General features: G+C 43.1%; 1 protein-coding gene across 1 annotated transcript in view; it reads right to left on the bottom strand.

Annotated features, from left to right (window-relative positions):
• The window catches only part of DDX60 (DExD/H-box helicase 60), a 63,642-nt gene that overhangs the window by 23,413 nt on the left and 12,434 nt on the right, over nt 1–27,795 (bottom strand). The window contains exons 9-23 of the mRNA XM_056855060.1: nt 26,003–26,158; nt 25,418–25,526; nt 24,605–24,720; nt 19,034–19,194; nt 17,882–18,131; nt 16,327–16,493; nt 15,565–15,729; nt 14,236–14,385; nt 13,711–13,830; nt 13,383–13,478; nt 11,711–11,826; nt 5,234–5,367; nt 4,949–5,058; nt 4,640–4,744; nt 4,368–4,490 (exon numbers count right to left, since the gene is read on the bottom strand). Of these exons, the coding sequence (XP_056711038.1) occupies nt 4,368–4,490; nt 4,640–4,744; nt 4,949–5,058; nt 5,234–5,367; nt 11,711–11,826; nt 13,383–13,478; nt 13,711–13,830; nt 14,236–14,385; nt 15,565–15,729; nt 16,327–16,493; nt 17,882–18,131; nt 19,034–19,194; nt 24,605–24,720; nt 25,418–25,526; nt 26,003–26,158 (2,078 nt within the window). The remainder of the gene's footprint in view (nt 1–4,367; nt 4,491–4,639; nt 4,745–4,948; nt 5,059–5,233; nt 5,368–11,710; nt 11,827–13,382; nt 13,479–13,710; nt 13,831–14,235; nt 14,386–15,564; nt 15,730–16,326; nt 16,494–17,881; nt 18,132–19,033; nt 19,195–24,604; nt 24,721–25,417; nt 25,527–26,002; nt 26,159–27,795) is intronic.

Consider the following 27,795-nt stretch of genomic DNA (forward strand, 5'->3'; position numbering starts at 1 on the left):
CAGGTCATTTGGAATGCGTCCCCCATGGAACCTGGGCATGCTCCCACTCAGGAGCAAAACTGAGGGCACACTGAGTTGTGCTGGGTCATGAACAGGTCTATTAGGGGAGTGCCCTATTTGAGGAAGAGGTAACGTAGACACTGTGGGCCTAGTGCGAGCTCGTGGATGTTGTCTGGACGACGGCTCAGCATGTCTGCGAGCGTGTTGCTCGTCCCTGCAATATGAATCGCAGTGATATCGGTGCCATGAGCTATGGCCCATTCCCAGACCATGACGGCCTCTTTGTAGAGCGAAACGGACCCTGTGCCGCCCTGTTTGTTGATGTAGTGTTGGGCGGTGGAGCTGTCTGTAGTGACCTGAATGCGTCGGCTCTTGAGGACTCCTGCAAAGGAACAGAGAGCAAGCCTGATAGCACGGGCTCTAAGAGATTAATGTGCAAGGTAGACTCATAGGGAGATCATACACCATGGGCCCTAAGATCCATACAGTGAGCACCCCATCCTGACAGGAAGGCATCCGTGAATACGTGGACCTGAGGAGTGGGAGTCTGAAAGGGAACCCCAGCCAAAAGGTTAGCCTGTGAGGACCACCATTTTAGGGAGGCAATGACTGATCTAGGGATAGACAGTCTCTTATGTTGAGGGTCAACGTTCAGGTGAAAGGCTCAGAGGAACCAGGTTTGCAAGGGACGCATCCGCAAGTGAGCAAAGGCCACTACAGCAGTCGTGGAGGCCATAAGGCTCGAAAGCTTCTGTATTGTGTGGGCTGTCTGGAACCTTTTCTTAGAAAACCGGGTAACCAGCTTGTGGATGGAGCGTATTCTCTGAACTGGGAGATAAGCTCTGGCAGAGACCAATCCAGGCGGGCACCATTAAGTCTATGGCCTTAGAAGGCATCAACTGAGACATTTCATAGTTGACCATGAGCCCCAGGTCAGTTAATACGGAAAGTACTAGCTCGACATGACTGGCAAGAGCATAATCTGAATTACCGACTATCAGCCAGTCATCTAAATACGGGAAAATTGCTCAGCCTCGCAGAGCCAGGTGTGCCACTACCACAGCTAAGCACTTGGTAAAGGTGCGGGGAGCTGTAGAGAGACCAAAGGGTAAAACCGTATATTCATAGTGTTTCCCATTACAGAGAAACCGCAGGTAACACCTGCAATCATTGTGGATTGTAATGTGAAAGTATGTGTCCCATTAAGTCCAAAACAACAAACCACATGTGCTCATCTAGCAGTGTCAGAACCTCAGGTAATGATAGCATACGAAATTTCTTTATTTAACGAAATCATTAACTCCCCTCAGGTTCAGAATAGGGCATTCCCCCCTTTTTTTTTGTCGACCAGGAAGAAACGAGAGTAATATCCTTGTCCCCAATCCTCAGGGGGTACCTCCTGGATGGCTACTTTTTCTAGGAGCTCCCAGACCTCCTGTAGGAGTTGGGCGGGAGCCAGCGATGTAGAGGAAGCCGGAAGGAGGTAGGGAGGCAGTGTTTCAAACTCAATAAAATAACCATGTTTTATTATTTTAAGAACCCAACCATCATTAGTAATTGAAGACCAACTGTGGTAATAACCAGACAGACGGTCCGTAAAGGACACGGAAACATGTAGTCACGCTTGCTTAGGTTTGGTAGAGCGATTAGGCAACTGCCTGGGACCCTTCCTGAACCTGGGTCAGCCCGAGAACTTCCTATCCTGTTGAGGATTTTGGAAGGAGGAACCGAACTGTGACTGCTGTTGGAAGGCCCCAGAGTATCCATAGGGGCGAGATGGCTGGTTGGCTTGTCTGCCAAAATATCAAGGCTTATAAGCCATTGCTGCCAGGGCTATGCCCAAAGATTTAGAATTATTTTTATTCTTTTTAAGGCGGTCAAGGAAAGGATCCATCTGGTCACTAAAGAGCAACGTGCCCTCAAAGGGAAGGTCCTCGATACGTGCCCGCATATCATAAGGAAGGACAGACTGTCTGAGCCATGCATGCCTGAGCAACACTATAGAGGATGCCATGGCTTTGCTGGATGAGTTGGCTACATGCCGTGATGCAGCCAGTTGTTGCCTAGCCAGGGTCATGCCTTCACTTTGGACAGCTTTGGCCGATGGACGTTGATCCTCTGGCAGGGCACTAATCTGGTGTGTGTTACGTTCCCAGAGGGCATACTGGTACCTAGCCATAATGGCTGTAAAATTAGAGATGCGCAGGGCGAGGGCACTGGAAGTGTAGACCTTCCTGGCCAAGGCGTCTAGCTTCTGATCCTCCCTGTCTTGGGGCGAGGAGTGAGACCCCGATCTGTATTTGCCCGGGAGGGCTTCCACTACCATGGAATTCGGGGGAGGATGGTGATATAAAAATTCACTGCCTTCACGGCGGATTTTATATAGGTTCTCAACTTTCTTAGAGGAGGAAGGAACCAAAGCCGGTTTGGTCCAATTAGAATTGGCCAACTCTAAGATACTTTTCACCATAGGGAGGGCAACAGGACCTGCCTCAGGGGAATGAAAGATGTCCATAATGGAATCAATGGGTTCAGAGTCATCTGGGCAGAAATCTATGTGCAGGGCCTTAGCCATGCGAATTTACTGCTCCACATACAAATGCACATCCCCCTGAAAGGAAGCTGCCTTAGTATCCCCCACAAATTCCTCAGGCGATGGTTGCGAGGTACGGGATTCCAAATCAGAGTCCTGCGTTGCCATGGCTTCGGACTCGAAGTGGACCAGTAACTTTAAAACCGATGGAGACCTTCAAGGAATCTCCAGAGGGGGCTCTTGCCCTGGCAGCATGCTGTCTCGAGAGGCTTCTCGATGCTGATGGTCGGTACAGGGAATCATCTCGGCGTCTGTGCCTATAACAGGGCGAATGACTCCTGTGGCCCCGGGAATGTGAGGATGAGCAGTTGTAGCGGTTCTGTCCATGGAGACGAGATCCAGAATAGGATTTCGATGATGCACTCAAGCTGGACCGATGGCGAGAGTGTTGGTGCCGGTAACGACGGCACCGTGAGTTGGACCGGCTCCAAGATGTGGAGCGGTAGGATTTAGACCGACGTCAGTGGAAGGACAGGTGGTGGGATCTTGACCGGTGTCGACGGTGAGACCATGAACGGCGCCGAGAGGATCCCGACTTATGAGAGGGCGAATGGTGCCTAGAGGGGGAACGGTTCCGGGATTTGGAGCAACTCCGAACAACTCATTGGGACCCAGAATGGCTATGCGAGCCCGATCCCTGATGAGCTGGACCCAAGCGCGACTTGGGCAAAAGCAGCAGTGCCAATTTCTCCGCCAGTCAGGGCAGGAGGGTTGCTGACAGAGCTCCAGCCTTGGGCTCCTTGCTGACTTCAGTATACGGCGATGGCTTGTCTGGAGATGGGGGGACCACATCCTTATACAACCCCATAAGGAACTGAGTCGGGAGCTGTTCAACATCCTGGGGCCCGCTCTGAATAGAAGCAGAGGGGGTAGCCAGGGACTGATGCGGAGGTATATCCTCCAAAACAATCGTTGATGCTGGCTGATGTGAGGAGGCGTCTATGACGGAGGACTGCATGCGCACTGGAGGCTTCGACCGCGACCAGTACCGGGAAGATCTGAATGATGCTCGGTGTTGAAGGGACCGGTACCGAGACGATTCCGGATGCGATTGGCGCCGAGATGAACCACAGGATGGTGATCTGTGTCGAGGAGATCCCGATGGAGATTTTTGGGGACTGTATTCCATGACGGGGGCAAGGAATTTGGCCAGCTTAATGAAGCTCTTAGTCGCCTTAGAAGATTCAGTGGAGGACTTATCCTGTTTTTTTTGACGTACCTCCACTCTCTTTCTGTGCTCCCCGACGAGGAATTTTCTCCGCGGGTTCCACTGAAGTGGACGATCGTGTCTCAAGACCAGCCGGTCTTTTGGAGGTCCCCTTGCCGGCGCTCAGGTAAAGGGACTCTGCGTAGAGGTGGGATGTGAGGCGATCGGTCCGGAGCCTTAGTGCCCTTTGTGTGAGCTAAGAGCAGCTCTTGCAGGTGGAAGGGATATGCCCTTCCCCCAGGCAGAGAAGGCAATCCTTGTGAACATCTAAAGTCGCCATTTTAGTACAGCAAGTGTGGCAAGTTTTGAAAAGTGGAGCCTTTTTTTATTCCATTATCAAAGCCGAAGCTAAGACACGTTCTCTCTCCATGGCGGCAGAAAGAGAACTGGAGGGGAGAGCGCTCCTCCCCCTGGTCACGTGACTGGGCGGGAAGGCTACATGGCCCTGGGGGGAGAGGAGCGCTCTCAATTTCGATTTTGCTGAAGCTGACAAATCTTATCCATGGCGCGCTTGCACAGTCCTAATGTGGGACTGCATAGAAGCCACGTAGATTAAATAAGAAATACCTTATTTTGGAGGCCACGTTTAATCCACATCTCTAGTTCTTTTTTCAATTGTTTCTCATACTGCCTTGCCTCTGTCTTAGTGATTATAATCTTGTCTTTAAAAAACTCCTCAGGATCCAGCTCCTGAAAAGAAAAAAAGAGATTTGACTACAATTGTGTATTTGAAATGTCCTCAAATAAACAAAACAGCCTCTCTGTCTCTCTCTTCCCCCTTTGGTGAGATAACAATTGGTCTGCATACAGGCAACAATATCTAAGTAATGTTTACTTACGTGTTTCCCTGGCCAATTTGCTCTAACTTTTACCATGGTGTCGTACAACAGAATAGATTCTCTAGGAGACAGTGAAAGGTCCAAGGGGAAGCCATATTTCTCAATCTGGAAAAGTAGTAAGGCTTTTGTTGTTAATTTAATACTAAAAAAAAGAATTCTTGAACATTGCCCTGTCGTTAATTCAAACAGGACATGATTTCCTTTTAAGCAAAGGAACATTCATTTTTTTCTTCAGTTCACTCTGTTTCTACACCTTAACTTTCTAATAAAGCTATAGGTCACTTTTTTGTCTAAGTGCTATCAACTTACATGGTCTACAGTCAGCGCAGCGCAGGGATGATAGTGATCAATAGCAAAGTCATCACCCTTCAGGGAACATACATATTTTTCTAAATCATTGTATCTCTCTCCATACGTCACTGAAAACGGAATAATCAGAAATAAGCGATCTGATAATATTTAGATTATTAAGTCTATTGAAAATGTCAAATGCATCCTGACACAAATTTAGCATATTAACATACTTTTGAAACCCTCATGGGATTGTACAACTACAGACTCTTTGTTGTTATATATACCGTTTGGGGAACATACCTAATTTAACCTTGTATGATGTCTTTTGCATTCCAACACCTTTCTTTCCTTTTGCCACTTTCGTAACAGCTGTGGAGTTCTGTGCTAGTTTAGCTTCAGTGTGTTGCCAGTACCTCTTTACTGACTGCAGCCAGCTTTAAAAGAAGAGAGGAGAAGAAAGAGGAAGGATAACCATTAATATTTAGAGTGTTAGACCATGGAGACAGAGGTTCAGACTACCCACTCTGCCATGAAGCTTGCTGGATGACCTTGGGCTCCAGCCACTCTAACCTATTTCACATAAAACAGGCAGATTCAAGAAGAGAGGGAAGGAGAGAAAGAGACAGACTGGGCTATATGCGCCACTTGTAAAATGCACTGTCTGAATGTAGCATGCATGGGCTTCCTTCCCACTGAACGAAGACAAAAAATGGCCCTTCAGAGATTATGGATGCCAACACAGAGTTACCAACATACCAAAAAGAAAAACAGTGTTGCTTACCTGTAACTGTTGTTCATCTAGTGGTCTTCTGTGCAGGCACACATGGGTACTGCGCATGCGCAGGCCAGCCAAGGAGAACTTATGCTGGAAAGCTCTAGAATGTTCGGGCCGCTCGCGCCCCCTCCCCGTCCAAGGCTCTTTGCGCCCAAGCGGTCATGTGATAGGGGAGGGGCGAGCGGCCGTCCCTCCAGTTCTCCACTTCGCCACCGCTGAATTGACCTAGAAGAAAGGAGCAACCCACAGCGGGGATGGTGGGAGGGATGTGTGCCTGCACAGAAGACCACTAGATTAACAACAGTTACAGGTAAGCAACAGTTTTTCATCGGCGTGGCTTCTGTGCAGTCCCACATGGGAGAATAGCACGCTAATGAAACACAGGAGGCGGGAGTAAGGTTGCAACTAACAATTTGTTTATTAACTCCCTACAGAACTGTATTCAACACTGCCACGGAGGAGTCGCAGCGAACCCCCACATCCATGGAATAATGGCGAACAAAGGTAGCTGGACTGGACCAAGTCGCAGCCCGACATATATCCACCAGGCTAGCAGAACCCAAGAATGCTGCCGAGGCCGCCACTGCCCTGGTGGAGTGCGCTTTCAGATGCAGAGGGCAGTCCTTGCCCACCACCTGATATGCTATGGAGATGGCCTTGGTCACCCACCGGGAGATGGTCTGGGACAAGGCCTTACGGCCCTTCTTTGGCCCAAAAAAACACACAGATTATCCTCTTTCTGATACTGCTTGGATCTGTGTAAATAAAATAAAAGTGCCCTCCTTACATCCAGCGTGTGCAAGCGTCTTTCCTCATTCATTTGAGGGTTCAGAAAGAAAGTAGGCAGCACTATGTCCTGGGAAGTATGGAGCGTGGAAACTACCTTGGGAAGGAAATCCACACTAGTACAGAGGACCACCCTATCAGTATACACCTTAAGAAAGGGCGGGTCATGACGCAGGGCAGACGTCACTGACCCTCCTGACCGACGTAATGGCCACCAGAAATGCTACCTTGTAGCTGAGGTAGTACAACGCACAGGAGGATAGCGGCTCAAACGGCTTGGTCATTAGTTGAGACAGTACCCTGGTAAGGTTCCACTGTAGTAGAGGTGCCCTAACCGGAGGGAAAATGTTATTAAGACCTTTTAGGAACCGTTTACACAAGGGGTGGGAGAACAGAGACCAACCCCCCACTCCCTCATGTAGCGACAAAATAGCCGCTAAATAAACTTTCACTGATGAATTCGCCAGCCCCTTTACCTTCAGGGATAAAAGATACTCGAGCACCCTAGCTAGAGGGCAGGAACTTGGATTAAGACCTTTGTCCACTGCCTACCTCTCAAATCCCTTCCACTTGCTACTATAGGAACGTCTGGTGGAAAGTTTTCTAGCAGCTACCAGTACCTCAGTGACTGCACTGGGGATGTCCCCCACTACTAGATGAGCCACGCCGTGAGGTGGAGCAAAGCAGGGTCGTGATGTCACATGTTGCCAATCAATATCATGTCTGGGGCTACCAGGAGTTCCCAAAACCGCCCCTGGAACAGCTTCCACAGCAGAGGAAACCATGGCCTCTTTGACCAGAACGGGGCTATCAGGATCACCCGGGCCTTTTCTGTTGCCAGTTTGCCTACCACTCTGTGGACGAGAGGGATTAAGGGAAAGGGGTACATCAACTGCCCCGTCCACGGGATCTGAAACGCACCCCCTATCGATCGTGGATCCCATGAAGCCCTTGAACAGAAGATGGAGCACTTTGTGTTTGCCTCAGTTGCAAATAAGTCCACGGAGGGGGCACCCCAACGAGCCACTACCTGATCCAGAATGTGATTGTTTAATAACCACTCGTGTAGCCTGTCCTGCAATATGAATGGCCGTAAGAGAGGTGTGGTGTTGAACCGCCCACTCCCAAATGAAAATGGCCTCTTCGCAGAGCCGTCTTGATCCTGTACCACCCTGTTTGTTTATGTAGTACTCTGCGACGATGTCTGTCGTGATCAGGATCCGTTTTCCTTGCAGCGTCCCTGTGAAAGAAACCAGAGCGTACCTTATAGCCCTGAGCTCCAAAAGGTTAATATGCAGCTGGGCATCCTCCATGGACCACCTCCCCTTGATTTGTAGGTGGCCACAATGCGCCCCCCAACCCATCAGGGAAGCGTCTGTGAACAGCTGAACATCGTGGGATGGCACTTCGAATTGCACCCCTGTAAGCAGGCTGCAGTCCCCACCCCACCAATTCAGGGACCGTATTACCACCCTAGGGATAGAGAGCATCTTGCCCTGTTTATCCATATTTGGCTGGAAATGCTGCAAAAACCACAATGCAGAGGCCTCATCTTAAGCCTGGCCAGTGGTACCACTGCCGTGGTGGAAGCCATAAGTCCCAAAAGCTTCTGGACGCCAATAGCTCGCTGAAAGCGATTCCTTTGAAAGGCTTCTACCATAGATTGAATTGCCCTTACTCTCTGAAGGGGTGGAAATAATTTGGCCTGTTGGGAATCCAGCACTACCCCAATGAATTCAACAGTCTGCGTGGGTTCCAGCCTAGACTTAAGTCACATTAACAATTAGCCCCAATTTGTCCACGAGACGTAAGATGATATCGACACTCTGTCTGACCTCACTGGGGGAAGAGCCAACCACCAACCAGTCGTCCAGATAGGGGAATATAACAACTCCTTGCTGAGCCAGGTAACAGATTACCTCCCCTACACATTTAGTGAACACTCGGGGGCGGTAGCCAACCCGAAGGGCAAAACATTGTATTGAAACTGGGCACCTTCACAGGAAAAGCGGATAAATTTCCTGCATGATTCATGAATGGTGATGTGAAAATAGGCATCCTTGAGGTCCATCACCGCAAAGAGTGCCCCAGGGCTCAACAGGGTCCCAATCTCGTGGACTGACACCATTCGGAAGGGTCTGACACGAATAAACTTGTTCAATCATTTGAGATCCAAAATGGGCCTCTTACCATCCCCTTTCTTGTCTATTAGAAATTAGTGGGAGTAAAACCCTCTGTCACACTGGTCCACTGGCACTTGGCTGATTGCCCCCTTTTGGAGCAACTCATCTTTCAACACCTGAGGAGCCTGTGCATCCCTTGGCAGAGGGAGCAAAGAAGGAGGACAATGAAGCCATTCCAAGAAATAACCTTTCTTTATTATGGACAACACCCATTGATCAGCCGAAATAAGGCACCATTCTGAATAGTATGCAAACAGTCTATTCAGGAACCGTAAGGAAGGTAACTCCAAAAGTGGGGCGGTTAGTCATTGTGCCCCCTTTTTGGGGTTTGGTTTGCCCTGTGGGGATCTATCACCCCGTTTCCCCCTCTTCTTGGAAGGGAACCGCCTTTGATCCAATGCATTAAAGGATTGGCGGTTTTGGCTCGAAAACTGGTAGGGCGTAAATCGGTATCCCCTGTTATAGAAAGAGGGATTTTGTCTGGGCTTGTATCTGGGCCGAAATGCTGGGGCTGAAGATGTGGGTGCTGTGATACCCAAAGACTTCGCGACGGCCCGGTCCTTTTTGTATTTATGCAGGTACTCATCCGAGGCCTGATTAAAAAGAGCCCATTCATCAAATGGCATGTCCTCTAACCTATTCTTGGCTTCTTGTGGTAAGTTAGAGAAGCCAAGAGAAGCGTCTGAGTGCCACACTAAATGCTAAAGTTTTGCTGGCAACATCGGCAGCCTGTCTTGCCGCATAAAGTTGATGGCAGCCCAGCCTATAGCCTTCTGACTGCATAGCCTTAGCTACCTTAATCTTTTCCTCTGTAACTTCAGAGAAGAGATTAGTAATATGCTTCCATAGCAACATTTGGTAGCGACCCATCAAGGCACTATGGTTGGCTACCCTTAGGCCTAAGGAGCCTGCCGAATAAAGTCTCCGACCCATCAGATCTAGTTTCCTGCCCTCCTTATTGGAGGGAGAGGAATGGGACCCCGCTTTCCCTCTGGCTGGAAGAGTGTCAGCTACTAGAGAGCTACTGGGGGGATGTTGATACAGACACGGGAATTCCCCTTCTTGAACTTTATAGAAATTATCCACCTTCTGAGGGATGGGGGGGTAAGAAGCTGGCTTGGCCCAGTTGGTAAGGGCAACACCTCGTATACCCGTCACCATGGGAATGGCGACAGGCTCTGTCTCAGGGGAGTAGAGGACGTCCATTATAGGGTCCTCTTCTCTAGACTGCGTTGGATCAACTTTAAGTTCCAGGGCCTTGGCCATTCTGGCCAATTGCTCATTGTAACCCCTAATGTCCTCTGAAGGAGAAACCGGGAAAGGGTCTCCGACGACATCATCAGGGAAAGGCCAGAAAGAGGTCTCAGAACCCCTATGGGACAACTTAGAGTCCTCCTCAGAGTCCGAAGGATCGGGGGGAAAGACCTGCCTCGACTGACGCCCCGTCTCTCTCGGTACCAAGGCACTCGACGTTGAAGCTTTCGGTCCCCTGTCTCTTGGAGATCTGGAACGGCCTCTCGACGTCGAAGCGCGGTGTCGCGAATGAGACGGACTCATTCGTCATCGACGATCCTCACAGCTCCTTTTGGAGGAATATGAATACCAGTGCCGCTTGGTACTCCGACGTGGCGATGCTTCTCGGCGCCGTGATGACTCTTTGGGTGAGTCACGGTGTTGCAGCGAGTCTCGACGCCGGTTATCCCTCTGATGCGGAGGGGGGGAATGGCAGCATGAGCAGTTGCCTCTCCGGTCCCAGTACCGACGGGCTCGGTAGCAATCACTACGGTGAGACTCTGCCGAATGTCGGGAGCATAACTCGGAGTCGGACTGGAGATCTGGAATCACTATAACATCGTGGTCCGAAGGAGAGAAGTACATCAGGTCCTCTCGAGGGGACCGTTTTCTCTTAGGGGAGATAGAGAGTCCCCGATCCCTGGGATCCTTGCTTCTAGAAGGGGCGCGACTGCGGCGTCCCTTGGACGAAGCGGGCGAAGGGAGAAAAGTCTCACCCGACTTAGAAGAGCGGCGGTGCCGGTCGCCTGGGCTCCGTTCCACCGGCAGGAGGGGAGATAGCTGTAAGTCGCCCCTTAGCGAGGACGGTTGGGAAAAGGATGTCGAGGGATTCTTTGACACCAATCCTTCCTTAGTTGCCGACCCCTCCTTAGGCAATGATGCACTCTTCGGCACCGAGTCCTTCTTCAGTGTCGAACCATCCTTCGACGCTGACTTCTTCTTCTTCAATGTCGAGGGTGAAGAGTGAGGCGCATCCCCGTCTTGACGAGGAGGTGTATCAGGCACCCCCTTACTCTTCGAAGAGGACGTCGCTTGTTTGGAAGATCCAATTTTTTCGCCTTCTTTTTAGACGAAGAAGGGGACTTTTTTGAAGGGGCTCCGGGGACTGGAGCGAGGGATTGCTCATATAAATAAGCCTTGAGCTTAAGGTCTCTGTCCTGGCGGGAACGATGAGTGAGCACCCTGCAATGCCTGCAGGCGCCGCGATATGAGCTTCCCCCAAACAATAAATGCATTCCTCGTGCTCATCTAACTGCAACATCTTGTAGCCACACGAAGAAAACTTTTTAAATAGAGCCATCATATCATCCATATGACGCAAAATCAAGAGCTTACCAAAAAATCGTTCTTACTCACACGGCGGCGAAGAAAGAACTGGAGGGACGGCCGCTCGCCCCTCCCCTATCACATGACCGCTTGGGCGCAAAGAGCCTCGGACGGGGAGGGGGCACGAGTGGCCCGAACATTCTAGAGCTTTCCAGCATAAGTTCTCCTTGGCTGGCCTGCGCATGCGCAGTACCCATGTGGGACTGCACAGAAGCCACACCAATGAACAGCCTGTTACTTGATCTACAGGAATCAGCAGAAGATGCTTATCACTCACAGAAGTGAGTGTCCTCATTCACTGATGTCTGAAGATCAAGCTGCAGTTAAGAACAAAGGACCGAACCTATGCAATATAAAATTCCAAAAGCATAATTTAAAAATGAGTTCACCTCACAATTTTTGCACAGTTCTTACTCTTTGAGATGTTCTGGGTTGCTAACAGTTGCAGAAAGAGCCAAAAATGAACATCGAATCATAACCAAGAGATGCTCCCAAACCTCTGCACCAATTTCACCTCCAAGACAGTGGACCTGAAGAAAATAAAATGCCATAGATGTGGATATTGTATGATAGCTACATTGGTACTTGTCTTGATATATTATGGTATGACACAGATTTCATACATGCTACATTATGGTATGACACACATTTCATACTTGCTATCTATACAACCTGTGAGAGACCTGCTGTTTGGGGAGAGGAATATCAGCTCTATGGGGCATATTTTGCCTTCACCATACCAGTGTCCACAACAGATGCCCGTTACTTTCCTCCATCAGAGTGAATAGCAACCACTTACTTATATGGGAGACTATTATGGGTTGCACTTGGGGACACCACTGGGGTGCAGATCCCTTTTCCTGGTGATCTAGCTACATGCAAGCAGCAGGGTTAATCCCTTTTCAACTGCATCCCAGATTTCAACCCACGTACTTTGTCTTGGATGACTCTGTAACTAGTAACCACTTATTAATTACCATTAATTGTTATTACCACTTGATATGCAGACTAAAATATACTGGAACATCACTAAAAGTGTACTGGAACATAACTAAAAGACGTGTTGGAACAGCAGGCAGTATGTGTGAAGTATAAAAGTGAGAAAAGGTCAAAAGGCTGAAGTTCCTGGGAGATTACAAATGATGTGACAATAAATAGACTAAAATCCCTAGAAGATCATGAGTGGGGTGAGAATAAACAGCAAGAGGAGCAAATAGTGCAAATAAGAGATAAGAGAAAGAATGTGCCAATTAATAAGACAGATGATAAGGCCAAGTGAATAAAAGCAGAAATGTTTATCAAGTTATGAAGACGGAGCAGACCTGAAGGTTAAAAGCAGGAGCACAGCTAAAACAAATCAGGGACCAACATGAGATGGTGAGCAGGTTGAATCCAGTTGAAAAGGGGGAGTTCTCCCTTCAAACAAACCTTAAGGCTCATGGAATATGGTGTAATTTGAAGGATTGCATCCCATTTACCTGACACAGATGATTCACCAATTACCTCCTGTGTCTCCTGCTCCAGCAAGATACTCAATGTCTATTTTTCTTGGACTTTCTCTCTGCCTTATATGGAATAATCTTGAACATCACAATATTTTCTTCGAATTCTTTTTTTTTTTAAATTACAATACTTTCTTCAGACCAACTTTCTGCAGAGACTACAAGGCAACACTCTCGCATTCTCCAAGGTCAATTTTCTTCAAAGAGTGCAAGGGAACAGACTACTGGGAACAGACTACCTTTTTCTAGGAACTCATGCAGATATCAGGTCAACTTCAGCATGAGTAGGTGAGCAAGATGATTTGAGTGCATGTGTCCTTCTTCTCATATATAATTTATTATACCATAATAAACATTACATGCATGGTGAAGTGAACTAAAAATCACATGGTCCTCTCACTCATTTCTTGACTAAAAACTGCAAATTTATGACAACTCAATGTGAACTGCTGAAAATCAAGTCCAATCTACACAGTTTGACTTCCAGATCTACAAAACCCATCTTGAGATTAGTTATACTAGAGATACAGATAGCAGCAATAATGATAACTTATGATTCCATTAAATAGAATGCATATATATACCTCATCAAATATAACATATTTTATCCGTTTGGCCCACTCTTGGCGATGAGGTGACAGAAGTAAAATTTCTAAACACTGAGGAACTGTTACCAGTATCTGAAACAAAATGCAACGTTTTATAAATATTATATCTTATTAATAACAGCTTAACATCAAAATAAAATTTGGACTTATCAGTTTAATGGTAGAGTTTCATACTTGAGGAAAGGCTTTGACAATACATCGCACACAAATATATTCTTGCTTTCACTGCCCAGTTGTAAAATGTACTTCCCAGGCCTACACTAATTAAATTTGTTAATTGGATAAACAAATCAATAGGACTTACCTGACTATTCAAGGCATCATGGCGATAATCTCGAGTGAAAACACCACTCACTGTCATACCGGCTGGCAGCACTTTGTTAAATCGATTGGATATGGTTGCCCATACTTGATTGACAAGAGCCTGAATTTAGGGAAAGCAGCATAATAATAACATAAGACATGAATACTAAACTGCCAGAAAATACACATATGTATATATATTTTAAAACATGCCATTTAGCTTTATTTAAATTCAAAATATTAAAAAAACCATATGATTTCTCTACTTTAATTATAATAAACCCACAAGCCCAACATGGTTTGGTCAGATTCAGGTTAGTCAGAATGAATATTTTATAATAAAAGAAAGCAAATTATTCTGCATGGGGTTTAGGACTATCAGTTATTTCTGTGAACTTCAGTAAGAAGTTCAGGATTTCAGAAGTTCAGAAGTAATACAATGATGCCTTTCCCCACACATTTCAAATGTAAATTATACAATTTGAGAGGAATTTCAAATGACATAAATTCATTAGCTGTTTCCCACCTTTGTAGGAGCAACATACACAACCACACCATCATCACTGTCTCTCAGGATTTTCTCCATGCAATAGTAAGAGGCATATGTTTTTCCTGATGATGTAGGAGCAACAATTATTGCAGATTCATTATTATCCACAACGTCAAGTAGCTCTCTCTACAGATAAAGAATAGTATGATAACATGTGAAGAAACTCTTATTTACACGATCACAGTTTACTGTAAATTTATCATCATCACTTTTATATACAAATGTACACAGACAAATTTTTCATAAATATCCATAATAGGAAGTATTAGTTGCTATGCACACCAAATACAAGTGTATAGATATTTATGATGGGGATATTCATTACGTTTTCTCACAAATAAGATAATCAGAAATAATCACTGAGGGCCAACCTACATGATACCCTGAAGCCTCCCAGCAGCTGAAGGGAACAATATTTTAAAAGTCTTCAGGGGCCTAATTTGGCACGGGGAGAGGAAGGGCTCCTGCCTCCCCCCCCCCCCATACCATTTTCCTAAACTGAAATGGCATTGTGAGGGAGTTATTTGCCTCTTGAAAATTCCAGACCCAACTCATTTGAAACCATATTGTACAGTTTGTCCCTGAGACCTGGCTTAAGAACTAAGAACATAAGAAAAGCCATGCTGGATCAGACCAAGGCCCATCACGTCCAGCAGTCTGTTCTCAAAATGGCCAACCAGATGCCTCTATGAAGCCCAAATTGAGACTCTGGCTGTGAATACTTAATGTGAATACTTAATGGGTGAACCCGGGCCAGTATTTCTTTCTCTCCTACCTCACAGGATTATTGTGAAGAAAAATGGGATGACTCCATACATGGATGTCCCCTTGATATCATTGGTGAAACGCTGGGATATAAATGTAAAGCATTATTCTTGTAGGTCTTACAAAAAGCAGTAGTTATCAATGTCATGGGTAACCATTCTTATCAGGCAATTTCTTACCAAATTCGCCCCCACCAAACTGCTTTCACCCTTGTGTAGATATCTGTATCTTCTTCCCATCAGAAGTAAAAGAGCTTGAGGGGAAAATTTTCTATGTGAAAAGGAGATGAGGGGAATGGGACTTTCCCCTTCTCACCAGCTTTCCCCTTAAACTGAAGCATCAGCCCAAGCTTCTAAAAACAATGCAATGACATATAACTCAGAGTTTTATGCCAAGGACAAACAAAAGAAAAATCCAACTAACAAAAGAGGTCTAGAACTACACTGTCAACCCTAACCTGTGTCCATGTTTTTAATATAAACTCTTTGAAGTAACTTTTTCATAAAAATAGGATAATTCCGTTTGGTATGTGTTTTCTACCTGCCATGTATCTGGAATAAAATGTTGCACTCTGGGATCAGGATCATTTCTCTCTTCCCGTATGAGATAGTGACCCATATACTGTAACTGAAACCGAGAAGACCCGATGCCAACAGCGTATTTTGAAAGCTTCTTTTTCAGCTTCTTTCTCTCATCTTCAGAATCCTGGAAGCAGAGAATTCAATCTAGCTGCATCTTTAAAAATTAATATTTTTCTTTCCCATAATACAATAAATGCCAGCATTTATCCAAAGAAATGTTAGCAGAGTTCATTTCCTGTGACTACTGTTGCAAGGACCACTGTCCATAACGCATAGCACCCAATATGGCATGATCCATGTGTAATCATGTTTGCTACTGTCTCCCACTTTGAACTACCATTCTATAAACCTTATTTAATTGAAAAGTTTACACCAATAGTGCAGTGCTAGCACCATGCAGTGTACAAGCAGAAACAGCACTTTGGACACAATGCAGTTTTCTCTGCCCAGCAGTCAACTGCAATTTAAAAAACAAAACAAAAAAAACCTTCCAGTAACCTTTATGCTAATAGAAGTGGACCACAAACTACACATCATCATTTTAGTACTTCCGTATTGTGTCATAATTGTTAAGAAATGCAAACAGGCAGCTAACTTGTAAGGAGACCATCACAGATTTGCCATATTACAGCTAAAGTTTTTTTCAACCGGAGCAGCTTGCTTCAGAAAATCTAACTGAAATACATTTACATGCAAACAGTACCATAATTATACATTTTACCTTGAGGTACTTTAAAGTAGCTGCCAAGTTGTCAAATCCAAGGGCCCTAAGGTATTTGCCAATCTGTTGGAAATCAGTCTCCTTTAATAAATCATCATACTTTATAAGCATTGAGTGGATAATTCTCATAACTTCAACTGCTTCGTCTAAATTTGTGGAGATTTTACCTAGAGGGGGGGGGGAAGCACAAATGACATATTTTTCTGGATTCTCCCCATATTTAATTTCCTTCTTTATGCATTTAACTCTTATAATGTTATCAAAGATCTATGTTATTTCTCTTTTCCAGTAACCAAATACTCTCTGAACAGGCAGCTCTTTCCTTTTCCCATTTCTTTTTCTAATAAGCCATATTAAGAAACAGCCTTCTTATAAAAGCCGTACTAGTTTTCCAGATTACTAAATCAAACATACTCACTGTTGTATTGATCTCAAAAAAATTTTTGCAACTCCTCTCATATCTTGTTTTTTACTTAAATAGCATAAATGAGATTATTATTTAGTCTCCAGTTAAAAGAGAATACCAGAAAGACTTACTTTCATTACTCTTACTTGATCTGGCTTGATTATTACTGCATTATGATATTCACGTAAAATCAGTTTATGATCTACAAATTCTAAGATCAGAGACTTACTTTTTTTAATGAATACTGGCAATTTAGAGAACCTGCTAAGCCTATTGTTACAATGCTCCAGTGATATACTGATATTTTAATGACATTTTTAAAAGGGGGAGAGTGCTGTGATGCCACCAATGGAAAAAACTGATTCCAATGCTTGTGGATTGACTCCCAAGAAAATCAGGAGTAAATCAAAAGTGCAGAAAAGCCCTGGCTATAATTACTCAGTGGTAAAAAAGCCAGATCTATTCATATTCTTTGATTTGCATCATATCCAAAAACTGCATTCTGGTGAGTCTTAGTTAAACTAAGCTCTGTACTCAAATCTCCACACTATTCCCTCATTCCATCAGTATCTTCATCTATGTATTTTTCAAGTACGGGTAACACATGATCCAAATGTGTCCACAATTGTTGTATATTACAATTATATAATTATTTTTTAAAAATATTTTAATGTCAAAGCTTCCTACAAAAGCTCAAGCATAATTTCTCCAGGCCCAATACCTTGTTATACACACACTCCCATATACATATATGAACAATTATATGAGGCTCAAAAAAAGATGCCTATTATACTACTAAAATGACATAAACAGACCATACCATGATATTAGGGTTGCCAGGTCCCTCTTCGCTACCGGTGGGAGGATTTGGGGGCAGAGCCTAAGGAGACCAGGGTTTGGGAAGGGGAGGGACTTCAATGCCACAGAGTCCAATTGCCAAAGTGGCCATTTTCTCCAGGTGAACCAATCTCTATCGGCTGGAGATCGGTTGTAACAGCAGGAGAGCTCCAGCTACTACCTGAAGGTTGGCAACCCTACATGATATGTACTCACAGACCAGCCAGAGTCTCACCTGGATCCCATCAAAATATACTTGTTTACGTGTATAAGGTCTTCTTCAAAACAACAGCATGTTATACATTCTCATACCTTTATCACAGCATTCCATCCACATGCCAAAACAAACATTCAGTGCTGCCATCTCAGCGGTACATTTCACAGATGCACTTCGACAGTTTTTCAGAAATTCCTGTAGATACTTCATGCCAGAGGTCACATTTTCTTTAATTTTTTCTTCAACTGTCACTGAAAGTGTAGCCCAACGACGCTCTTCTTTTTTGCTTTCTTCAGCTTGCCTTCTTTTCTGATTTTCCTCAACTATCATTTCTGCTTTTGTCTTCTGTGACCAAAGAGAATAACATAACATCAGTCCAACTGCTTTTGCTGTATTTTAGCTCTGTAAGGAAAAGGCTGTTTTGGTAGGGTTGTTTTTTAAAAAATGACAGAGCAAGTATCTAACCGAGGGTTGCCAACTGCCAGGTAGTAGAAGGAGATCTCCTGCTAATTCAACTGATCTCCAGCCGATAGAGATCAGATCACCTGGAGAAAAATGGCCACTTTGGCAATTGAACTCTATGGCATTGAAATCCCTCCCCTCCCCAAACCCTGCCCTCTTCAGGCTCCACCCCAAAAACCTCCTGCCGGTGGCAAAGAGGGACCTTATAAGCCTAATCTAACCTTGGTTGTAGACCAAGGCCAGAAGATTGGTAGACAAACTGACATTGGTATATAGAGCTCAATACATCCAAAAGGCCAGAGCTCACTTACAACAACTACCTATAGCACTCAGAAATACCTGAACTAATAGTAACCAAAATATTACTATTTACTAAATATACAGGTACCTGGGGAGAGGCCATGGCTCTGTGGTACAGTATCTGCTTACAAAGAGAAAGAGCACAAAGAGTGTCAAGTTACAGACAGAAGTTAAAATCAGAGGGGTGGCAGACTGTTTTAGCAAAATTCCCCAGGAGGTGGGATAGGCCTTAAAGAATAACAAAAAAATTATTTCAAAATGAGCTTTTGTGAGTCAGAGCTTACTTAAATTTCAGCTCTATGCATTTTAGTTTTTAGTAAACATGAGCACTGCCTCAACAAGCTCATGCTGGAATATAGTACTTAAGTTAAAATCCACTTAAGTTATTATCAGTACGCATATATTAAGGAAATAAACAGGACAGCTAAAAGTTGAAAAGTCAACATAAAACCATTGATAATGAATACATACATAGAGAGACTTACATGTGTTTGCTTGCTCTTCCTGGGATCAACATAAGCCTTCTTTGGGCTATATGGCTGAGTAACAATTGTTTTTGAATTGATACCTTCCAGTGATTGCCCATAAAAACGCTGATATGTTTGGAATTTTTGTTTGTTTCGCAGAGCCCTTGGGTCTTTGGCTGCTCAAACAAGAAACATTGATGGGAGTCATACACATGTAGCCCCAATCCTTGTAACATTACATCTCTAGATTGCGTTCTCAGCTAGACTTCTGTGAGATCCAATGCCTCTGTTTTGTGGCTCCAATTCATATTCCCCAATCTCCTACTATTCTCCTTCAGTTCTTCACTGCTGAATTTTGCCTGGAGATCGGCTGCAGAAGGATGCAGAACTGCACCGTATTTATCAGGTTTGGATTTATTAACCTGAATTTTTCAAATAACTGGAAAAAACCGAATTAAGTATTCAGCTTTTTTCAGTTTTTTTTTTTTTAATTCCTGGTCTATTAAACCTGATCTTGCAAAATACCAGAAAAAAAATTGGTGAACACCCCTACTTACAACTAAACCAATAAATTACCAATATGAAAACAACAAGCCCAGTGACATAAAAACAGAATAAAACTGTCCATACAATAGATCTCGGACCTCAAGTAGACCATAAAACAGCTGGAAAGATTAGTCCCCTAATTAAAAGCCTGAGTGAAAAGGTATGTTTTGGGTTCACATCTAAAAGACAGTAAAGTAGGTAGTGGGCAAGTCTCAAAGAAAAAGGAATTCCAAAGGCAAGGTGCCACCACAAAAAAAATGCCTTTTCTCTGGTTGCCACCCTAATCACCTCACCTCAGAAGGCATGGGCACAAATAATAGGGCTTGAGAGGCATGATGGACAAATAGTCAGGACACAGTCATTCAGGTATACTGGTCTCAAGCCATTAAAGGTAATAATGAGCACTTTTAATTGTGCCTGGAAACAGATGGGTAGACTGTGAGATATGATACTATTAAACATTTTACTGCATAATCTTAGGTCCTCTCTCTGAATGGTTTAGGATGCCACCCAAACTCTACAACTGTGTATCCCCAAGATAATACTAAGCAGTGTACCTCAAAACTATACTGGACTATCTGAAGATATGCCACCACCAGGTCAGTGTAATTCTCATGCCAGCTTAGAGGACTTTGGTGGTAGGAGAGGATTTTGGGGTTTGAACCCCAAAGGAATGCACACTTAACACAAAGGGGCCATTTTACCCAAACACCCAAGAGAGAACAAATGTTGGTGCAGCATATTTCTAACACTGCTGTTAAGGTTGCCAACAGTCTGGAGAAAAAATGCCCTGCCCCTTTAGCAGAAGCTTAATAGGGTATTATTTACAAGGTGATATTATTTAGAATTTTCCATGAAAGTTCCTAGTACTCATGTTTAAGTATTGGCTCAGTTACTTTATGTCCCCAAGCAGGTTCATTGGGGAGAATGCATGAGCACCATGTTTAGCATTTGCTGTTACTGTGGAACATTATTCTCATAATGACCATAAAGACTGCTGGGATTAATAGAAGGTGGTGGTGGTAATGAATCCCTGGAATATAGCTGACAGTGACTGGCATGTGGGGAAGCCAGTGCCGGATTTACGTATAAGCTAAACAACCTATAGCTTAGGGGCCCACTCTCTTGGGGCCCCCAAAAAAATTTAAAGGAAAAAAAACTGGATGTACATTTCCAAAATATAAGATAAAAAACAAATAACATAAAACCTACATACAACAACAGTGTTTTGTGTTGTTTAGGCTCCTATGCTGTAAGTAATGGGTCCAGCCTGCTAGCCTGCTCCTTAAAATATCACTAGTTTGCTCATTTCTATATATAGGGTGCCTACATTCTGCAAGGACTGGTTGCATGGCAACATGTAGCATGCAGCTACAGACTACAGTGCAGCACAATTGAATGTAGGTCAAGCTGTTGTACCTGTTATCTAATATTAAAGAGTGCTTGTAGACTGATGATCAGGCAGCATAGACTAAGGGTATGAGTCTTATGCCTACTGACTGATTTCATGTAATACATCATTTATTTTGATCCCATTATAAAATTACTTTAGAAAAATATTAATCTTTATTATGTAGTAGTAGGCCTATATTATTATTTACTAGCTCAGTTCCCTATTACCCCCACTTGCTATATATAAATATTATATTATAATATATATAATTTTTCTTACATTTTCCAAAATGTCAACCAGAAGTTACAAAAGTGGAGCTCAAAAGAGGAAGGAGAAGCAGAAAGCTGAAGAAGAGCATAGCAAATTACCAAAATTAGATAGCTTCTTTACAAAGACAGATAAGGGCCTGATAAATCCAAAGCCTATACCACAGTGAGTCAGTGATGTGATATTCGTCCCATTCCTGATACAGAACCTGGTACATCTAGTTCTATAGAATCTGCTTCAATGACTGAAGCAAGAAATATTCAGATTGACCAACCAGAGAGTAGTACAAGCACAGAAGATTCAACATCAAAATACAAACAGAATGATGTTGGGCTATGGGGTGATTTAAGCAAAGATGACATTGTATACTGGGTAGAAAAAGGTCCGTCAGAGTGTCATCACTCAGATGGTTCATTTGAAAAGTCAAAGAGGTCTTTTACAAACCAAGACAGATATTGTTCAAAGAGCTTGTTCTATCCCAAACAGGCTAATGGTGAAAAATACTGCAGAGAATGGTTAGTATATTCACCAGAAACTGGTCGTGTATACTGTTTTGTGTACAAACTCTTTTCAAATTCTTCCACACGATTATCATCAGATGGATTTTCTGATTGGCGCAACACCTATTTAGTTCAAAGTCATGAAAACTCTTCAGACCATAGAACAGCTTCAGTAGCATATCTTACAAGAAGAAACTATGGCTCAACAATTGAGGATCAGGTGTCACATCCTATCTTTCTAAAAAAATATGTGATGAATTCATCCAAATGATGGCATTTAAAGTAAGAGAATCAATTTTGGATTATTTAAAAACTGCAGGGTACTTCAGTTTATCTGTAGATTCCACTCCAGACCTGTCCCATGTTGATCAGCTCACTGTTATTGTAAGGTATGTCTCACCAGATGATGGGCTCCCTATTGAACGTTTTCTAACCTTCCTAGAGATGGGTAGCCACACAGGGGAAAGTATGGCTAAGATGGTGCATGACTACCTTACAAATGAATGCAAAATAGATTTTAGTAAGTGTTGAGGCCAGTCATATGATAATGCTGCCAATATGTCTGGCAAATACAAGGGTATGCAAGAAATAATATTGAAGATTAATAAGTATGCTATGTATATTCCATGTGCAGGTCATTCCTTGAATCTTGTTGGTAGAGCAGCAGTTAACTGTTGCTTCGATGCAGTAAACTTTTTTGGAATTGTTCAAGAAATATATGATTTCTTTTCATCATCTAGACATAGATGGGCAGTGCTGTTGTCATTCTTCAAAGAAGATTCAAAAGTTCCAAAGTCTTTGTCAAAGACTAGATGGGAAGCTCATTCAAGGGCCACAAGTGCAATAAAAAGGTAAAGGTCCCCTGTGCAAGCACCGGGTCATTCCTGACCCATGGGGTGACGTCACATCCCAACGTTTCCAAGGCAGACTTTGTTTACGGGGTGGTTTGCCAGTGCCTTCCCCAGTCATCTTCCCTTTACCCCCAGCAAGCTGTGTACTCATTTCACCAACCTCGGAAGGCTGGAAGGCTGAGTCAACCTTGAGCCGGCTACCTGAAACCGACTTCCATCGGGATCGAACTCAGGTCGTGAGCAGAGCTTTTGACTGCAGTACTGCAGCTTAACACTCTGCGCCACGGGGCTCCTTGTGCAATACTTGACAAGTGCAATACTTGACAGTTATGATGGAATAATTTCTGCATTGCATCAGCTGCATATTGATACCACAGAGAAGGGTGAAACAAGAAATCAAGCCAGAAACATTTTGAATAAAATGGAGGAACTTGAATTTATGGTAATGTTATATTTGTGGAGTTATTTGCTGGATGAATTTCACAAGTCTAGTCAGTCACTGCAAGACTCCAAAATTAGCCTAGATGTATGTAGTAAATTGTATGCTTCACTTTCTAATTTTGTTAAAGGTTCCAGAGATCTTTTTGATCATTTTGAAGAACAGTCAAAGGACAAATTGCCTGATGTTGATTACAAGAAAAGCAGAAGGAGGCATATAGCTGAAGATGAAGATGAAGCTTTAGAGAACCTTGAGCCAAGAGACAAGTTCAGAATCAAAGCATTTATACCTGTGATGGATGCATTAGAATCAAATCTGGCACAAAGGGCATCAGTATACAATGGCGCTGCAAAAAAAATTTCATTCTTAACAAAATTAGATGCTACAGAAGAGGAGATTCGAGAAGTTAATGCTTTAAGCCAAACATATCCTGAAGATGTGGACATGAACCTTGTTGGAGAACTCAAGCATTTTCATCAATATGTTAGACATAGTCAAAGCCATGAACATGATAATCTGACACATCAGGATCTGTACCAAGTAATATTTAATGACCATGTCCAATCAGCATTCCTAATGTAGAAGCAATTCTGATAATGTTCCTTTGTATGATGATTGCAAATTGCCATGGAGAACGATCTTTTTCTCAGCTGAAGAGGATAAAAAATGAATTTAGAACACTGTCTCAAGATAAATTATGTCACCTCAGCCTCATGTGCAAAAAAGTGACAAGCTACGCAGTTTATCATTTGATGTTATCATCAGTGACTTTGCTTTGGCTAAGGTAAGAAGTATTGTAATTTAGATCATCAATACCATATTTTACACTCACTAAGTGTAACAGGGTACAAAGGTCTGCTATCCTAATGAACAGTGTGGACTACTTAATTTCATATTAATAAAGCTATTTATAATTATTAGTAGTTTGCATCATATATGTACACCTATTATTATTCCATGTTATAGCAAGTTTCGAGAGACTAGATTATGAGTCTTTGTAAATTGTGTTTCTAAAGGAACTTTTGTTTTTGCCAAATGCCAATGTGTTTGCATTATTAAGTTTGTTATGAATAAAAAATCATTTTAAGATAGAACTTAATAATTATTTCACTATTAATATAATTCTTCTTAATTGTATTTCAGTTCAATAATTACTTTGATAAAATACGTATTTCGTTATGTGCAAATGGCTTTAGATACCTATTATGTCCATAAATTACCATATATTCAACACAAAAAACAGCAACAATTTGTTGTTGACAAAGGACAGCTGGACATATAAAGGGCCCCATTACCTTCAATAGTTTAAGGCCTCATCAAACCTAAATCCGGCCCTGGGGGAAGCCAATCCTTAGGACAGATGTACTCACAATTTATCTGTGTCTCACGAGAACTCATACCCTGCCAGAAATTGTGTTAGTCTATAAGGTGCTACTGGAAACGTGTTCTTTTCTACTGCTGTTGACAGAGTAACACGGCTACCCATTGTGATCGCTTTCCTAGAAAAAAATGGTCCAGCCCTCACATGCAAAAGTTCTGTAGGTACACTGATGCAAGCAAGATCTACACTGAAGGAAGAATTTTTATTTTTACCATCTAACTGTCCCTTGGTCCTTTCATAATCATCACTGAGAGGTCTTCTTGAATGCCAGTGCAGACGTTCATCAAAATCTTTCTGTTTTTTTAATGAAACAACCACTGGATCATCACTATGAAACAAAAAGAATATATAGTTAATATATTATGATATTTAAATTACTTACAGCCCATTCCTGACCTGAAAGGGCGAAAGTTCTTTGGACGCTAGGAAAAGACGGTGCCGGTGTAAGTGGCATGGCCACTGCTGGCCATGCCACTTATGCTGTCCAGGTTGGCACCTTGCCCCCATTCCTTGAAAATGGAGAGAACTTTGTTTTCACATTATCTTAATGGGTGTGTGCAAGGTCTCATTATGTTTCTATACAAAGGGCTTTCAGAACCCATGAAGTATTCTTCCAAACCCCAGGTGCCACTATTTTGAGAAATGGTGGACTGTTATGTTGACAGATACCCAGCCATTCCTGGTGATTGGTGCTCTCTACAGAGAGGAGTTATCTCAACGTAACATTAGGACTCACTGAGGGCGATGCAACTTGTCCCTTGATTCTCCCTTAAGTGGTAGAGAAAGTTTGTATATAGAAACCAACTCTTCTTTTTCTGTAAATATGTGTATTATCATAATTGTACATTATTTTGATCTGATCTACAGGTCAAATTTTAAATATTTTAGATACTGTTTCTACATGTTTTATACCTTGCATACTTTTTCATTCTTGATGCAAGCAGTCCATGTTTCTGATGTAATAAAGCTGTTGTACATAATGATCTTATTCTATATATATTAATAAAAATCAAAGTAAGAGATACCTTTTCAAAAACGGCAGGTCAGTTAAAATGTCTCCAGTAAATTTATCCACTAAGGTATTTTTAACTGGTATAAGTCCTGGATTGGGAAATGTCTTTTTGGATTCCTTGCCTTTACCAAGAAAAATGAAATATTGTTTTTGAACATATTGAACAATTAAAAAAAATGTATTGGCAAAAATTGCTTGTACAAATATGACACATGTAGCTAGTTAAAATATAAACTATAGTTAAAATATAAATAGAAAGTAAGACTAGCATCCAGTGTTACGTTTATGCTGGCAACAGCAACTTGATGTTATTTATTACAATTCACTCTTTTCTCTAAAGAAAAAAAGACTAGGTGAATGCTATAGGGACTGGTGAACCATCACAAACATGCAACCAAAATAACTGTGCTGAAATGGAGCAATCATAATAATATATACATAGAGATTCTTTTAAATTAATTAAAAATGCAGTAGCTTCAAAGTAACTCCAGAGTCAGCATAGTAGCATATGGCAGCATAGTAGTATCAAATACCCAAGCTACCCAGCATCCAGTCAATTGATATAATGATGTGGCAAAGTAGCTATGAAAGATGTTACCTTTGCTAGTTAAACCCTTCTTTTCAAGAAAATGTTTAGGAGTTGTACGTAGAGGAAAAGAATCTCCAATACTGCATGTTCCTATCAGTGTTGTAATGTGTTTCCACAAAAGTTCATAATCTCTTTTAATTTTTGTTCCTATATCCAAATCAAACCCTAAGAATAATATATTGTAAATATTAACATATAAAAAGACAGTTTTATTTAGAAATATAACAATTCAACCACAACAATCAGGGGCAATATCTCCTCTCCCCCCTCTGACCCCCCCCCCCGGCTTCAGGTTTCCCCCTTTCCTTCTTCTGGAAGCCCAAACAACCTATCCCCTATATTTGGGTCCTTCTCCCAAATATCCTTCTCAGTTCTCCCAACTCCTTCCTTCCCTTCCTGTTGCAGATTTTCCCCTTTACCTACTTCCTTACCACCCTCCAGCCCACATTCCCCCTCTCTTCTTTCCTCCCTCTAGCTACATTCCTCCATCTTTCTTGTCCTTCTTGCTTACCCACTCCTCCACCAACACACACCTGCAGTTTTACAGTGAAAAGACACCAACCATTTAGCATTACCTAGCCACTCAAAATGGCTGCTGAGATCATATGAGGTTATCCCATGAGATTTTTGCATTTTAAAACTTTTAACCCATCCTTAAAAAAAAACAAAAAAAACCCTAAGAAATATCTCCCTTGTATGTCCTAGGCTTGAGTGTGCAGGCTTTTTTGATCCGCACTCTGGGATCGGGTACATAATTAATATAGAAATAGTCAAAGTCAGATTAACACTTCAGCTACAATCCGACACAGAAAATCAAATTAGACAGCCAACGAAGACTGGTTCTGGAAACTCGGAGCCAAACTACAAGTGGCAGCATTCATGGGTCCATCCCATGGCTGCTGAAACCATTGTAGAAGCAGTTATAGTTCTTTAAAAATTGCCTCAAGGCCCCAGTCTGGATTGGGCATGTGGCGTGGCAGCCCCAGGAGTTCTAGTTCCCCTCCCTGCATTCTTTCAGTTGCAGCCCCCCCCCCCAAATGGCTGTTTCTGCACTTCAAAAAGTGCAGGGGGGAACAAAAGCTCCTGGGTCCTGCTGTGCCATGTGCCCAATCCAGATCAGGGCCTTGCAACAATATTTTTAAAACTACAACTGCTTCTAAAATGGTGTCAGCAGCCACAAGAGGTATGCCAAAATATACCCTAAGAGGTATGCCAAAATATGAAAAGTGATGGAATGAGACTTGGAGGGCACTAGTGGTAGGCAGGGTCCTTTTCTCCCAACTGGTACTTTCCCCCCACCTCCACAATCTCCTCACTGAATCCATTGTATTTCCCAGCCCCACCTTGTATCTGGGCACTCCACATGGGAAAGGCAACTTGAAGGAGTGCATGGAAGAGTCATCAGATGGGAGAAGGTTAGACACCATTGTGCCTCACCACCATTATTTAGATGTTTGATATTGACTTACACTACCAGACTTCTCTTCTACTTTATACGGACTTGTAACCTTTGGTCTGTTTCTGACAAGGGAAGATGGAGGGAATTTCCACCATTTTTAGACTCACCCCCATTTCACCCCTTATACTGTTCATGAGGAGCCCTTCACTCCCAGGAACAAACTGTCAGGGGGTTTAGTGGGGCTTCAGCAGCAGCAGGAGGCAGAACAGTCCTGCTTTGTGAGCTCTTCTCTACTGACAGACCTCATAGGATACAAGCAATGAAGTTTAACCCAAAGTTAAAGTCAGTTAAATGGGCAGAAATCAATGGTTTTAAGTATGCTTTATTGCCACACAGGATTGAG

Source organism: Euleptes europaea, chromosome 9, assembly GCF_029931775.1.
Source record: "Euleptes europaea isolate rEulEur1 chromosome 9, rEulEur1.hap1, whole genome shotgun sequence".
Lineage (NCBI taxonomy): Eukaryota > Metazoa > Chordata > Lepidosauria > Squamata > Sphaerodactylidae > Euleptes > Euleptes europaea.